General features: G+C 42.8%; 1 protein-coding gene across 1 annotated transcript; it reads right to left on the reverse strand.

The window, feature by feature from the left end:
- Positions 1 to 7,026: 7,026 nt before the first annotated feature.
- snrpg (small nuclear ribonucleoprotein polypeptide G) lies at positions 7,027 to 15,581 on the reverse strand. The gene is made up of 4 exons (XM_059966022.1): positions 15,454 to 15,581; positions 13,399 to 13,421; positions 12,428 to 12,552; positions 7,027 to 7,279 (listed from the first exon to the last, which is right to left on the reverse strand). The coding sequence occupies exons 1-4, from the start codon at positions 15,483 to 15,485 to the stop codon at positions 7,229 to 7,231; spliced, it is 231 nt and encodes a 76-aa protein (XP_059822005.1). The 5' UTR covers positions 15,486 to 15,581; the 3' UTR covers positions 7,027 to 7,228.
- Between the last annotated feature and the right edge of the window lie 1,705 nt (positions 15,582 to 17,286).

Here is a 17,286-nt window from a genome sequence, read left to right on the forward strand (position 1 = left end):
ACATTTTACAGGAAAATGTCAGGTTAGAGGTCCGCCACAGCTTAATAGAAGTTGGATGATGTAACAAGACAATGATCCGAAACACAAGAGTAAATCAACAACAGAATGGTTTAAAAAGAAGATTCGTGTTTTGGAAAGGCCAAGTCAGAGTCCAGACCTTAACCCAATTGAGATATTGTGGCATGACTGAAGAGGATTGTTTGTGCAAGGTATCTCAGAAATATTGATCAACTAGAAAAGTTTTGTACAGAGCAATGGTCTAAAATTCCTCCTTGCTGTTTTGCAAGTCTGATCAGCAGCTACAGGAAATGTTTGGTGACGGTTATTGCTGCTAAAAATAGGTTCTACCAGCTATTAAATACTAGGGTTCACATACTTTTTCCAGACAGGACTGTGAATGATTAAACAATGTGTTCAATAAAGATATAAAAAGTACACTTGTTAGTGTGTTATTAGTTTAAGCAGACTGTGTATGACTTAGATGAAGATAAGAGCACATTTTATGAGTAATTAATGCAGAAAACCAGACAATTGCAAAAGGTTCACAAACTTTTTCTTGCAACTGTAGAAGAGATATAAAAAAATTGGCAGTTGCTGGAATCTCAAGCAAAAAAACAAAATGCTTAAGGAATTCAGCAAGTCCAGACAGCACCTGTGCAATGAAATGGATGATTGATATTTTGGGCTGAGACTTATCATCTGGACTAGAATAGTTTTAAAATTTAGAATATTTGATAAACAGATAAGCAGCCCACTCTCATGTACTTGAGCAGGGTTCTCCAGAAATGGACCAGATGACTTATTTTGACTAATCCCCAAGCAACTCTGAAAACGTCCTGGTCTGGTTTTCAGGCCTGCTGCACTGCTTAACTGTAGTAAATATGATTCCTTATTTAAAAGCAAGAAAGACTCACCTCTGTGAGGGTACATGGTCTTCAAATTTTGATTGGAAGTCACTGATTATCACACTTCCTTTAACAAGCTCCTTAAAATCAAGTTTTCTTGAACACAAACTTTTGGGGCTCAAGCACCAAATGTTGTTTTGTGTTGCAGAAAGTATTAAAAGTGCTGTTACAAATGAAATATTTTACACATTACAGTAATTACGTCTTCCACATTGCTGCTGTTAACAATCTGTAGTAAAGTGTATTTTGAGTAAGCAGGCAAGCTCTTTATAATTATACCATCTTCACACAATACGATTTCTCCCAACTTTAGTTGCCTTCACTGAGTCACAAGATAAAAAAGATTGCATCTCAATACATGCTGAATAGCAACATTCAGTCTGCTGTTTTTTTGTGTACAAGTGGGTTTGTTTTACATGCTGAGCAGAATTTATCCAAGCCACTCTGCCCCACCATTCTGATGGCCCCAGGCCTCAACTCCTATGAAAGTCACCATAGCCGTCAATTCTGCATTTTAAAATTATTTGCTACCTCTTTCAAAGTCAAGATCAAAGTACATTTATTATCAAAGTATACCAATGGAACCCATTAAAAAACTGCCAAACACACATACAGAAAAAAAAATTAAACCATACAAACAAAAGCAAACAACTGAAGTTCATGAAAGTGAGTCCATGGCCATGAAGCCGTTATCACTGTAGTCTTTATTCAGTGCAGAGTCTGGTAAACCTCTGGGAGCAGTGAGCTGAGCTCAGCTGGCCCGTTTCTTGCCTCTGGCCCCGACACCAATGCTTATCTTTCACAATGTCCAGGCTGGAGAGTTTGATGCTCACTACTTGGTCTGAGAAATTGCTACCCTCCTTAGTTAGACTGCCCCTCATCTTACAACTGTACCCACACAACAAAGACTCACTCACCAGTGAGACCACCAACTGTGTCATGCCCCCTTAAGATGATCCATTTTAACGAGATTGCCCAATTCTTCTGAACTCCTAAAAATACACCCACTCAGCTGCTTCAGCCACTTACAGTACCACCCTCTCATCTGAGACTTTGCCTAGTGATCTACAAATGTTTGTACCTAGGCTGTCTCGAATGCTAGGATACCCTTTAAATAAGGTGTTGAAAACTCCAGTTGGGGCCTCAGTGCAATTTGTAACATTTCTCTATATTTCTAAATGCCAACCCCCAGCAATAAATGCCAATGAACCACTTGCCTTCCTTGCTGCATCTACCTGCTAAATACAGTCAGCCCCCCTTATCTGTGGGTTCAACCAACCGTGAATTGGGAAAACCCGTAAGTTCTCTCTCCAGCACTCGTTGTTTGAACATTTACAGACTATTTTTTCTTGTCATTATATCCTAAACAATACAGTATAACAACTATTTACATAGCATTTACATTGTATTAGGTAATATAAGTAATCTAGAGATGATTTAAAAGTACAGGTAGTCCCCGGGTTATGAACGAGTTCCGTTCCTGAGTAAGTCTTTAAGTTGGATTTGAAGTCGGAACAGGTACACCTGGTATTATTTAGCGTCAGTTAGTCAAACGTTTGTCTTATTATATAGTATATATTTTACCTTTCTATGCATATAAAACGCTAAAGAAACATGCATTTCAATAATTAAACTACGGCTTTGCTTAGAAATAATTGTAGCTTTCATTGGGGCAGGCCTTTCACATGCTCCATTAAAATTGATCCGAGCGTTGACTGACTGTAGCCTAACGCTTTTCCAGTTACCAATGGTGTTTCACCTCCTTCTGATTGCTTTATTACTTCCACTTTATTTTCAATCATGATCGTGATTATATTCATGAACAGAAACACTGCGGATTCAGAGCTGTGCCGGGTCCTAAAGACCACCGCACTAAGCATCTGCGTTTTTTTGGGATCCATGCGGGGGGTCCCGGAACCAATCCCCCACGGATAAGGAGGGCCGACTGTCCCTAATTTATTCGCAGGAACACCAAAATGGTTACAGACCACAAGGGCACATGACAGCCTAAAACACGCTACCAAGTGAACATCTTGACTTCTCAAGTTGCCTCAAAATAAAAGAGCAGGCAGAAGTTGCAATTTGGAAATGCAGATGATCCAAACTCCAGTCTTCTCAAACTGTAAAAGTAGAGGTGCAAATAGATGCAATATACCAAACAACACACACAAAATGCTGGTGGAACACAGCAGGCCAGGCAGCATCTATAAGGAGAAGCACTGTCGACGTTTCCGGCTGAGACCCTTTGTCAGGACTAACTGAAAGGAAAGATAGTAAGAGATTTGAAAGTAGTTGGGGAAGGGGGAGATGCGAAATGATAGGAGAAGACCAGAGGGGGTGGGATGAAGCTAAGAGCTGGAAAGGTGATTGGTGACAGTGATAGAGATGGAGAAGGGAAAGGATCATGGGACGGGAGGCTTCGGGAGAAAGAAATGGGGGGGGGGGGGGGAGAAGCACCAGAGGGAGATGGAGAACAGGCAGAGTGATGGGCAGAGAGAGAAAAAAAACAAATACTTCAGGGATGGGGTAAGGAGGGGCAATAACGGAAGTTGGTGAAGTCAATGTTCATGCCATCAGGTTGGAGGCTACCCAGCCGGTATATAAGGTGTTGTTCCTCCAACTTGAGTTTGGATTCATTTTGACAGTAGAGGCGGCCATAGATAGACATATCAGAATGGGAATGGGATGTGGAATTAAAATGTGTGGCCACTGGGAGATCCTGCTTTCTCTGGCGGACTGAGTGTAGGTGTTCAGCGAAACGGTCTCCCAGTCTGCGTTGGGGCTCACCAACATATAAAAGGCCACACCGGGAGCACCAGACACAGTATACCACACCAGCCGACTCACAGGTGAAGTGTCGGCTCACCTGTAAGAACTGGCTGGGGCCCTGAATGGTGGTGAGGGAGGAAGTGTAAGGGCAGGTGTAGCACTTGTTCTGCTTACAAGGATAAGTGCCAGGAGGGAGATCGGTGGGAAGGGATGGGGGGCCGAGTGGAAAAGGGAGTCGCATATGGAGCGATCCCTGCTGAAAGCAGAAAGTGGGGGGGGGGGGGGGGGGGAGGGAAAGATGTGCTTGGTAGTGGGATCCCGTTGGAGGTGGCGGAAGTTACGGAGAATTATACGTTGGACCTGGAGGCTGGTGGGGTGGTAGGTGAGGACAAGGGGAACTCTATCCCGGAGTGGGGTGGCAGGCGGATGTTCAGGAAATGGGAGAGATGCAGTTGAGAGCAGAGTTGATGGTGGAAGAAGCCCCTTTGTTTAAAAAAGGAAGACATCTCCTTCGTCCTGGAATGAAAAGCCTCATCCTGAGAGCAGATGTGGCGGAGATGGAGGAATTGTGAAAAGGGGATAGCATTTTTGCAAGAGACAGGGTGGGAAGAGGAATACTCCAGGTAGCTGTGAGAGTCAGTTCAACGAGAGTTCAGTGAAACCCTCCCTCGCTGCTCCCCAAATATAATTCCTAAGGCCCTTCAACTTGACTACTCGGGATCTCCCTCCTGCCACTTATCCTTGTAAGCGGAACAAGTGCTACACCTGCCCTTACACTTCCTCCCTCACCACCACTCAGGGCCCCAGACAGTCCTTCCGGGTGAGGTGACACTTCACCTGTGAGTCAGCTGGTGTGGTATACTGCGTCCGGTGCTCCCAATGTGGCCTTTTATATATTGGTGAGACCCGATGCAGACTGGGAGACCGTTTCGCTGAACACCTACACTCGGTCCGCCAGAGAAAGCAGGATCTCCCAGTGGCCACACATTTTAATTCCACATCCCATTCCCATTCTGATATGTCTATCCATGGCCTCCTCTACTGTCAAAATGAATCCAAACTCAGGTTGGAGGAACAACACCTTATATACCAGCTAGGTAGCCTCCAACCTGATGGCATGAACATTAACTTCTCTAACTTCCTCCTCCCCTTCTTACCCCATCCCTGATGTATTTAGTTGTTTTTTTCCCTCTCTCTCTCTCTGCCTGTTCTCCATCTCCCTCTGGTGCTTCCTTCCCCCCCGCTTTCTTTCTCTCGAGGCCTCCCGTCCCATGATCCTTTCCCTTCTCCAGCTCTGTATCACTTTCGCCAATCACATTTCCAGCTCTTAGCTTCATCCCACCCCCTCTGGTCTTCTATCATTTCACATTTCCCCCTCCCCCTCCTACTTTGAAATCTCTTAGTATCTCTCCTTTCAATTAGTCCTGACAGAGTCTCGGCCCAAAACATCCACAGTGCTTCTCCTTATAGATGCTGCCTGGCCTGCTGTGGTCCACCAGCATTTTATGTGTGTTGTTTGAATTTCCAGCATCTGCAGATTTCCTCGTGATTGCTCTTTAAATGCAATATACCAATTTTTTAATACAAAAAGACAATTAAGCTTCACCAGACTGATTTCTGTTTATGGAGGAACTGTCAAAAGTAGAAATTAAGCAGATTGGGCCTATACTCTCCAAAGGTTAACAAAAGCAAAAACCCCTGACTGGGTTATTCAGAACCAGGGATTATGAGCTCAAGATAAGGAGTTGGCCTTTCAGAATTGATAAGAAAGTTCTGCACTCAGGACTCAGAATGCTATGGAGGACAAACACCAAGAATGTCTGAGACAAATGGATAGGCCAACCAGCAATGGTGATAGTAGATTGAAAAGAAAAGTTGAACTTTTTTTCCCCATATTACACAAAGAGCAGAAACATACAGACCCAATAACACAAATGTCTCCATCAATGCTGAAGGAATTATTTGGTCACTTTGCAATTTAACAATCATGCATGGATACACCAATTCCGAGGTTGATCACTTCAAATGTAAACTCGATTACTTTCTGCAGTCTGGTAAGGTTAGGACCAGGGAACATTATTTAGAACACGAGCCAGGCCTTTCTGAAGCAAAGCCAGCAAACATTTCTGCCCATCAAGGCAGGTAAAAGCTTGGAAATTTCTCCAGATACAGATGATGCTGAATGAACTGCCTTTATATCTGAAGATTTGGTAACATAGTAGCAAATATGGGGAAAAACGCACATCAGATTACTAATCGGACGATCTTGGCTTGCTAGTGTACAGAGCCTCTTGAGTTTCTGTCCCCAGTAATGGATTCAACAAGAACAGTTTACAGTCAGAAATGCATTGGGCCCCTTATCTAAGAAAGGATGTGTTAGCATTGGAGGTTCACAGGAGTGATCCCGGTAATGGAAGTGCTATGGGGGATGGGGCAGAACTAAATGAAACAGATTCAGAATACAAGGATTTCCCTTTAGAAAGGAGTTGAAGAGTAATCTCTTTAGCCCAAGGGTGATGAATCCATGGAGGACATAAGCAGGTATATTTAAAACGGAGGTTAACAGGTTATTGATTAGTAAGGTTGATAAAGATTATGGGGAGAAGACAGAATAATGGGTTTGAGAAGGATAATCAATCAGCTACGATGGAATGGTGGAGCATACTTGATGGACCAAATGCCAAATTTTGCTCCAATGGTCTAAATTTTTTTACTTATTAACATAAAGAGTGGAATAGGCCCTTTTGGCGCTTAAAGCCACACCGCCCATTAATTCCCCAATTTAACCACAGCCGAACCACGGGACAATTTACAATGATCAATTAACCTGCCAACCGGTACATCTTTGGACTATGGGAGGAAAGCAGGGCACCCAGAGGAATCTCATGTGGTCACCAGGAGAACTGACAAACTCCTAATAGGCAGTAAAGGGAATTGAACTTGGGTCACCTGGACTGCAAAGCTGTCGTGCCAACTGCTATGCTACTGTGCCCTGCACTCAAGAGTACAGAATTTTAGATTCCATGCAGCTGCTCATTGAGAATCGAACCTCGTGCCAACTGGAGATGTTGGTAAGCTCATGGCATTACACTTTTTTGGGCAGATCTTCGCTTCCATTCTGGTTCTGTAGTTACGATTAGGGCAGCAACATAGCAAATACTGTTTCTTTGCATTAGGCCCCAATATCAACAGTTTTATCCTTGGGTTCTGAAAGTATGTAGTTCCACTTGTTGTCACACAAGTATTATTCACCAGAGGACAATGAAACTAAGTCACCAGCAATTGGCAGATATTTGGGATTCATCTGAGATCAATATACACAAAAACATGAAGAAAGCAACTGATCCAATCCTTTTCATACAAAAACACTTATTTAATATTCTTTAATTAGTTGTCCAAGTACAAATTCCAAGCTATTCACTAATGTAAATAAGTGGGCTTTATAAAGTTAGCTGCAAATCCTTTTCCACTGCATGACAGGAAGATTCAATGCTGTAAGTTCGCGCCATCTTTGTAGAGTCATCTCCGCTAATTCAGAAACGGTGATGTCTTCACTATACCCTTTCTAATGCTTCTAACATGATAATGCTGTTTCCTCTAATCACCTAGTGAAGAGAATTCAAAGACAAATATTAAAACTCACTGAAAAGATAGACCCAAGTTACTGCTGGAATGTGCACTGTGGAAGAAAGATGCTGGAATCGTGATCAAAATATTTTGGGCCAGATTTGCTAATCATGTTACAGAGAGCCTCAGACTGGAAATGCATCGAGCATAAAAAAGACGCTTCTTCACAGATATATGGGAACGTTGAAAGACAATTTCATTACTCTGACTACAGACATACCTGTATTAAATGAGAAAGGGGAGAAATAGGGTTTTGATATCACAAGTTATTTGAAAACAGAAGAGCTGCCATTTGATATCTTTTTTTTAACAATGTAATTTTAGTTCACGTTAAAGTGAGTTAGAAAAATCTAAAATAAAATAAAAGAGGAACAGCCCCAGCATACACATTCCATTATAGCAGATATGGTATACAACCTAGAACTAATTTAGTGCCAAACTAATTTAGCTAAAGATGCTTAATTAAACCAATTCCTTCTGCTTGCACATGACCCATATCCCAGCATTCATGCATCTATCTGAGAAACTCATTGTTTCCAGCTCCCCCACCATCCAAGGCATGCATTTTAGGCAACCATAAGAACATTATGCAATAACTGGTCCTGCACATCTCCTCTAGAATTCCCCCCCTCCAACTTAAAAGGATGCCATCTAGAATTAGACATTTTGACCCAAGAAAAGATACTGGCTGCTTGCTCTACAACTCATAATTTTATGAATTTCCAACAGGTACAGCCAAAGATTTCTCTCTGTCTGAGGGGAACTCCCAATTAGCAGATAGCAAACCATCTAGTAAAGTGGCAATCAATACTATCACTTCCCAGCAGAAACATCACCGGAAACACTAGTGCCAAGTGGAGTCTCAATTGATCGTGGGTTAAAAATTTACCTCACATCATAAGACCATAAGCCATAGGAGCAGAATTAGGTCATTCCATCATGGCTGATTAATTATTCTTCTCAAACCTATCCTTCTGCTTTTTTCCCATAACCTCTGACACCCTAACCAACCAAGAACCTATCAACCTCTGCCTTAAATATACTCAATGCCTTTGACTCCATAGTCCATGGTAATAAATTCCACAGATTTACCACCCTCTGGCTAAAGAAATTCCTTCTCATCTCTGTTCTAAATGGATGTCCTTTTACTGAGGTTGTTCCCGCTGATCCTGGAACTACCAAGAACTGCTGATACAAGTATCACAAATGTTCTAAATGCACAGTTTTTGGTCATTAGAATTACAAAATGTTATAGACAATAGGTGCAGAAGTAGACCATTTGGCTTTTTGAGCCTGCACCGCCATTCTGAGATCATGGCTGATCATCTACTATCAATACCCGGTTCCTGCCTTGTCCCCATATCCCTTGATTCCCCTATCCATAAGGTACCTATCTAGCTCCTTCTTGAAAGCATCCAGAGAATTGGCCTCCACTGCCTTCTGAGACAGTGCATTCCAGACCCCCACAACTCTCTGGGAGAAGAAGTTTTTCCTTAACTTTGTCCTAAATGACCTACCCCTTATTCTCAAACCATGCCCTCTAGTACTGAACTCTCCCAGCATCTGGAACATATTTCCTGCCTCTATCTTGTCCAATCCCTTAATAATCTTATATGTTACAATCAGATCCACTCTCAATCTCCTTAATTCCAGCATGTACAAGCCCAGTCTCTCTAACCTCTCTGCATAAGACAGTCCGGACATCCCAGGAATTAACCTTGTGAATCTGCGCTGCACTTCCTCCTACAGCCAGGATGTAATTCCTTAACCCTGGAGACCAAAACTGTACACAATACTCCAGGTGTGGTCTCATCAGGGCCCTGTACAAATGCAAAAGGATTTCCTTGCTCTTGTACTCAAATCCCTTTGTAATAAAGGCCAACATTCCACTAGCCTTCTTCACTGCCTGCTGCACTTGCTCATTCACCTTCAGTGACTGATGAACAAGGACTCCTAGATCTCTTTGTATTTCTGCCTTACCTAACTCTACACCGTTCAGATAATAATCTGCCTTCCTGTTCTTACTCCCAAAGTGGATAACCTCACACTTATTCACATTAAACGTCATCTGCCAAGTATCTGCCCACTCACTCAGCCTATCCAAGTCACCCTGCCACCCAGCTTAGTATCATCAGCAAACTTGTTGATGTTATTCTCAATGCCTTCATCTAAATTGCTGATGTAAATCGTAAACAGCTGTGGTCCCAATACCAAGCCCTGTGGCACCCCACTAGTCACCACCTGCCATTCCGAGAAACACCCATTCACCGTTACCCTTTGCATTCTATCTGCCAACCAGTTTTCTATCCATGTCAATATCTTCCCCCCAATGCCATGAGCTCTGATTTTACCCACCAATCTCCTATGTGGGACCTTATCAAACGCCTTCTGAAAATCGAGGTACACTACATCCACTGGATCTCCCTTGTCTAACTTCCTGGTTACATCCTCGAAAAACTCTAATAGATTAGTCAAGCATAATTTGCCCTTGGTAAATCCAAGCTGGCTCGGCCCAATCCTATCACTGCTATCTAGATATGCCACTATTTCATCTTTAATAATGGACTCTAGCATCTTCCCCACTATTGATGTTAGGCTGACAGGACGATAGTTCTCTGTTTTCTCCCTCCCTCCTTTCTTAAAAAGTGGGATAACATTAGTCATTCTCCAATCCTTAGGAACTGATCCTGAATCTAAGGAACATTGGAAAATGATTACAATGCATCCGCAATTTCCAGGGCCACCTCCTTTAGTACCCTAGGATGCAGACCATCTGGACCTGGGGATTTGTCAGCCTTCAGTCCCATCAGTCTACGCATCACCGTTTCCTTCCTAATGTCAATCTGTTTCATTTCCTCTGTTACCCTATGTCCTTGGCCCATCCATACATCTGAGAGATTGCTTGTGTCTTCCCTAGTGAAGACAGATCTAAAGTACTCATTAAATTCTTCTGTCATTTCTCTGTTTCCCATAACAATTTCACCCAATTCATCCTTCAAGGGCCCAACATTGTTCTTAACTATCTTCTTCCTCTTCACATACCTAAAAAAGCTTTTGCTATCCTACTTTATATTCCTGGCTAGCTTGCGTTCGTACCTCATTTTCTCTCCCCGTGTCGCCTTTTTAGTTAAGTTCTGTTGTTCCTTAAAAATTTCCCAATCATCTGTCCTCCCACTCACCTTAGCTCTGTCATACTTCCTTTTTTTTTAAAGCTATGCAATCACTGACTTCCTTTGTCAACCACTGTGGCCCCTTTCCCCCCTTTGAATCCTTCCTTCTCCGGGGGATGAACTGATTTTGCACCTTGTGCATTATTCCCAAGAATACCTGCCTTTGCTGTTCCACTGTCTTTTCTGCTAAGATATCTGTCAGTTAACTTTGGCCAGCTCCTCCCTCATGGCTCCATAGTCTCCTTTGTTCAACTGCAACACTGACACCTCCGATCTGCCCTTATCCTTCTCAAATTGCAGATAAAAACATCATATTTTGGTCACTACCTCCTAATGGCTCCTTTAATTCAAGATCGCTTATCAAATCCTGTTCATTACACAACACTAAATCCAGAATAGTCTTGTCCCTGGTCGGCTCTCGTACAAACTGCTCCAAGATTGCATACAGATTACTGAGGAGGAATTGTTTGCTATCTTGAGGCAAATTAGGGTAGATAAGTTCCCAAGACCTGACAAGGGGCTCCCTCAGACCCTGTGGGAGGCAAGTGTAGTAATTACAGGGGCTTTGTCAGAGAGATTTAAATCATCCTTAGTGACAGGTGAGGTACCAGAGGATTGAAAGATAGCTAATGTTGCCCCACTGTTTATGAAAGGCTTGAAGAATAAACTAGGAAATTACAGGCTGCTGAGGCTGCCATCAGTAGTGAAAAAGTTATTGGAAGGTAGTCTAAGGGACCAGATACATGAGTATTTGGACAGACAGGGACTGATTAGAGCTAGTCAGTGTGGCTTTGTGTGTGCTAGGTTGTGCCTAACCAATCCTATAGTTTGGCATGGAAATTACCAGGAAAGTTGATGACAACAAGGCTGCGGATGTCGCCTACACAGGCTTTAGCAAGACATTTGACGAGGTCCCACATGGGAGGTTGGTCAAGAAGGTTCAGACACTCGACATTCAAGACGGTAGTAAATTGGATTAGAAATTAGCTCTATGCGAGAAGCCAGAGAGTGGTAGTAGGTGGTTGCTTCTGACAGAAGGCCCGTAACTAGTGGAGTGACACAGGGAACAGTGCAAGGTCCATTGTTGTCATCTATATCAATGGTCTGGATAATAATGTGGTTAACTGGACCAGCAAATTTGTCGATGAGACCAAGATTGGGAGTGTATTAAACATTGAGGAAGACTATCAAGGCTTGCAGCAGGATCTGGACCAGCTGGAAAAACGGCTGATGGAATTTAAGGCTGACAAGTAAAAGGTGTAACACCTAGTTAGGAGGAAACAGGGTAGATCTCACACAGTGAACGGTAGGGCACTGAGGAATGTGATAGAACAAAGGGCTCTGGGAATACAGGTATATAATTCATTGAAAGTGGAGACACAGGTACATAGGGTTGTAAAGAAATCTTCTGACCTTCTTAAATTAAAGTATTGAGTACAGGAGATGGAATGTTATGTGTAAGTTGTATAAGATGTTGGTGAGGCCTAATTTGAGTACTGTGCGCAGTTTTGGTCACCCACCTACTGGAAAGATGTACAGAGGTTGAAAGAGTACAGAGATAATTTACAAGGATGTTTACAAGGGACTGGAGGACTCGAGTTATAAGGAAAGATTGAATAGGTTTATTCCCTGGAACATAGATAATTGAGGGGAGATTTGATAGTGATGTACGAAATTATGAAGAGTATCGATAGGGTAAATGATAGCATGCATTTTCCACTGAGGTTGGGTGGAACTACGACTAAAGGTCATGGGTGAAAGGTGAAATGTTTCAGGGGAACATGAGAGGTAATTTCTTCACTCAGTGTTACTTCAGTGTGGAACGAGATGGCAGCACAAGAGATGTCAATGTTTAAGAGAAATTTGGATAGGTACATGGATGGGAGGGGTATGAAGGGTCATGGCCTGAAGGGCTTGCTTCCATGTTGCACTTTTCAATGACTCGAAGTAACTTACCACCATGCCAATGTTATTCTGCTGGCCACCGGGTGCCATCTCCACAGATTCATCCACCACAAGATTCATGAAGGGGTCAAAACCACGTAGAATTCCTTGCACGTGCCTTCCACCATTCAGCTTTACTGAATAACAGAACAAAAGCTCTTAGAAACCTGCATCAAAATCTCTTACTTTTGTAGTAAGCTTCAACTGATGTGGGATGAATCACTGATAGAAGGTGGGCTTTTAATGCAGGACCCCATCACAAGAAACAAATAGCCAACGATCCTAAGATCAGATCACATTTCTTACGATTTCAATTTATCAAGTATGAGGCAAAGCACTTTCTGAACAGTAATTTGCAGATTTTCAAAAAGAATAAAGGGACCAAGAATAACATTTACAGATGGACAAAAAAAAGTATCACCGTCTTCCTGACTTCACAGAAGTCCAGATATCCAAGCCTTCCCTCCAGAACAGAACAATCTAACTCTTGCTACCATGCTGCAGAGCACACAATGATGCAAGTTTAGTGCCAACACAGTGCAACGGTGGGTGACATGAATTATGTTTGCAAATTCTTGTTGTTATATCTTTACAGGTTTGCAGGATTTTTAATTTAAAAGGATTACTTAATTGTCATATCCATTAAATTCAAATTAACTGACAACCTGGTAGGCAGAAAATTTTACTAGAGGCTCAGTCATCTAAAATATTTTGTGGGATGCAAAATACCCATTCTGAAAAATGTCACCACTCCAGATGCATCCAATTTGAACCTGCAGTAGGTCAAAATTCAATCCTGATTTACCACAAAAAATGGCAACATTAATTCATCTAGCATGGCTTATTCAAAATAGACTTTACTGTGTGTTTTCCCAGTTTTGACAGTTCTGCATTGCTCTACAGAGTTCTGGTTTTGTATATAATAATTCTCCTCCATGAAGCACTTCACAGTTCCTTGCATGCAAATGTAGTGCAAAACTCACGTGATAGCTTCTTGTCCATGAACCTAGAAAAGCAGAGACGTTGAGGTTAAAAATATGCTCAAACTAAATAAAGCATTAATTCAAGACTTCTTAAATCAATATCAACTCTAAAACCCAAGAATCTCCAGTAACACACAGCTATTGGAAGGAAAAGTGCAAAATGAATACATAATATTTTTTTAAATGTATGCTGTTCACTCCTAATGTAAATGTTCACAGAAGAAGCTTAATTGTCTATCTACTTGTATTGCCTCAAGAAAGCAATATCCAAAGATCCCGACTACACACACTGTGCATTTTTCTCACAGCCACCATCAGGCTGAAGCTACAGACATCTTTAGTCCCACACTACCAAGTCCAAGGACAGCTACTTCCCTTCAACTATGTAGTTTTTCAACTGGCAAAATCCCAAATTACCAGAGTTTAGCAACACCATGACCTTCTGAATTAAAATGGACTTTTTCTTTATTCTACTTGCGCTCATTCTTGTAAATATTGTTTAACTTATGCATCTCTTGTGAATGCAGCTTTGTGCTGTGCTGCTACTGCAGGTCAGTATTTATAGCAACTTTGTATACATGGACTTTGTGCCGATAACAAATTTAACTTTGATTGTCAACGTACCATTTAACATTTAAAGTAGTGGATGGACATGGCCCAATCCACCACTGATTACATCTACACGCAGTGTTGTTGCAGGAAAGCAGCATCCATCAACAGGGACCCCCACCACTTAGGTCATGCATTCTTTCACTGCTGCCACCAGGAAGTTGGTACAGGAACCTTAGGACTCACTCTACCAGGTTTAGAAACAGTTACGACTATCAGGCTCTTGAACCAGTGGGGATAACTTACTGTAAACAGACAATGTTTCAGAATGAGACCTTTCATCAGAATTTCAATTACATTGTTCTGATGAAGGTTCTTAGCCCAAAACATCGATTGTTTACTCTTTTCCATAGACACTGCATGGCCTGCTGAGTTCCTCCAGCATTTTGTGTGTGTTGCTTGGATTTCCAGCATCTCCAGAATTTCTCTTGTTCATTCTTGATATTTATTGTTAATTTATTATTATCTCTCTTTTTGTATTTTTACGGTTTGATGTGTCTTGTAGACTGTTTGTCCAGACTTCCATTAATTCTATTATGGTTACTAGATCTGTTGAGTATGCCCACCGGAAAATGAATTGCAGGGTTGTATATGGAAACATGTATGTACTTGGTTTGATTAGAAGTTAAAATGATGTCCAGGGCTACGAGGTAAAAAATAAAATCTGAAACCAAATGTAAATTGATAGGTCTAATAGCACCTATAATTAACAAATATCTGCTTCATCTATCCTAATGAAGAGTCTTAGCTGAGACGTCAACTATTTCCCTCCATAGACGCTGCCTGACCTGCTAAGTTCCTCCAGCACTGGTGTGTTTTGCACAAGATTTCCAGCAAATAGAGTCATCTTCTGTTTGTGATAATAATTTGCTTTTCTCGGAACAATGGTGACTGATCCATTTCACGCCTGTGCTTACAAAGTGCATGCCACTTCCAAAACCGGAGAGCTTGGAGAGTCTTCCCCAAATGCACGGGTTAAGCTGCTTTGCAGGTTATTTCCTCAACTCTCTTTCCCGGGGGGGGGGGGGCGGGGGTGGCGCTCAGGAAGAAGCCAGCCGGTGGAGGGACCAGGTGTTGCTAGAGTGCGGACGTGGATCAGAAGCACAAGTGAAGATTAGGAAGCTGCCAGCGGCGGACTCAAAGGCCTACGGTACAGCCATTCGGATGCCGGCCACCCTGAAGGAATTCCCTTTCTCCCCACCTCCCATCCGTCCAGCTCACATGGTGAGACGTACAAGCCCCTGAGTAACCCCCTCCCCTCAAACCGCAGGCCCCCACATGTATGGGCCTACAAGCCGAAACCGCCTCCGTGCCCCACAGGCGGGAGCCGCGCCTCCAGTGAACGCTAGAGCTGAGCAGAGACTCAGTGAGGGCCCCAGCTATTACTTCCTTCCTTCCTCCCTCCCTCCCCTCCGTATCCTCTCAATCCCGCTCCCCCAGACTCACTTCTTCAACTCGGGCGGGTGCGCTTTACTCATTTTCCCCTCGTTACTCGCGCTTCGATCCTTCACTGACGGTCGCGCTCTAACTCACGTCACTCGGCGCAGACTCTCTTCGTCAGTGACGAACAGCCGGAGCCCGGCAACCCTGTCCAATCGGTTGGCAGCATTACTCACCGCCCAACCAATAGACTTTCAGTGCAGAACCACCGGTCATCCAATGAAATGAAGGACATTCCACCACAAAATATTAACTCCTATAAATGCTATCTGACATATTGAATATTTTCTCCTGTTTGTTGTTGTATTTCAGTTTGCTATAATCTATAGGTTTTATTTTAATTCGTCCAACAGATTGCTTTTCATTTCAACATTTCAGAGCCAACATTTCCAACCAATCAGTTCGATGCGCTTCCCCAGCGTGTCCAATCATCTCACAGGATTTGTGCCCGTCCTTCCAATCAACTGTAAGCATCGGCTGCATCTAGCAATCAGCTGCCACCGTTGCCGGGGAGATGCTGTGCTCTATGGATGCCAGGATCTGTACAAAATCCAAACAATTGGAGGCACTTAGGGGTCAGACAGGCTTTGTGGAGTATTTGGGATGGTCGATTCTCCACAGATGTTGAAAGAGTTCCTCCAACCTCTCACTGATACGGTCAGAAATTCCCATTTGCTTCTAAAGGGCAACAATTATACCAGTGCCCAAGAAGAGTAACTCTCTTTATCGTCCAGTTGCACTCATATCGACGGTGAATGCTTTGAAAGTTGGTCATCGCTCAGCAAGGACCTGGTCGCATTGCAATTTGCCTATCACCACTATAGGTGTGCGGTGGACACAGCCTCAATGGTTCTTCATACAGCCATCGATCACCTGGACAAATTAAATGCTATGTTAGGATGCAGTTCATTGACTATAGCTCAGCATTTAACACCATCATTCCCACAGTCCCAATCAAAAAGCTATAGAACCTGGGCCACTGTACCTCCCTCTGCAATTGGATCCTCGACTTCCTCACCAGAAGATCACAATCTGTGTGAATTGGTACTATCTCCTACTCACTGATGATCAATACTGGCCTACCGCAGGGAAGTGTGCTTAACCCACCACTCTACTCTCTCTATACCCACGATTGTATGGCTAGGTATAACTCAAATGCCAGGTATAAAATTTGCTGATGATACAACCATTTTTAGCAGAATCTCAGAAGGAGACGAGAGGGTGTACAGGAGTGAGATATAACAGCTAGATGAGCGGTGTCACAGCAACAACCTTGCACTTATCGTCCAGAAGAACAAAGAGCTGATTGCGGACTTTGTTGAAGTAAGATGAGGGAACAATAACCAATCTTCAGAGGGGTCAGAAGTGGAGAGAGAGAGCAATTCGAAGCTCCTGGGTATCAATATTTCTGAGGATCTAATCTCGTCCCAACATATCGATGCAGCTATAAAAAAAGGCAAGACAGTGGCTATATTTTATTAGATGTTTGAGGAGATTCGGCTTGTCACCTAAAACACACAAATTTCTATATATGTACTGTGGAGCATTCTGACAGGCTGCATCACTGGTATGTGGGGTAGGGGGTGGTGCTGCACAGGATCAAAAGAAGCTACAGAAAGTTGTAAAATTAGTTAGCTCCGTCTTGGGTACTGGCCTCCATAGTATCCAAGACATCTTCAAGGAGCGGTGTCTCAGAAAGGAATCCCCTATCACTCAGGACATACCGTCTTGTTATTATTACCATAAGGAATGCCCTTTTCTCACTGTCACCATCAGATAGGAGGTACAGAAGCCTGAAGGTACACACTCAGCAATTCAGGATTAGCTTCTTCCCCTCTG

Source organism: Hypanus sabinus, chromosome 1 (genome assembly GCF_030144855.1).
Source record: "Hypanus sabinus isolate sHypSab1 chromosome 1, sHypSab1.hap1, whole genome shotgun sequence".
In the NCBI taxonomy this organism is placed as follows: Eukaryota; Metazoa; Chordata; class Chondrichthyes; order Myliobatiformes; family Dasyatidae; genus Hypanus; species Hypanus sabinus.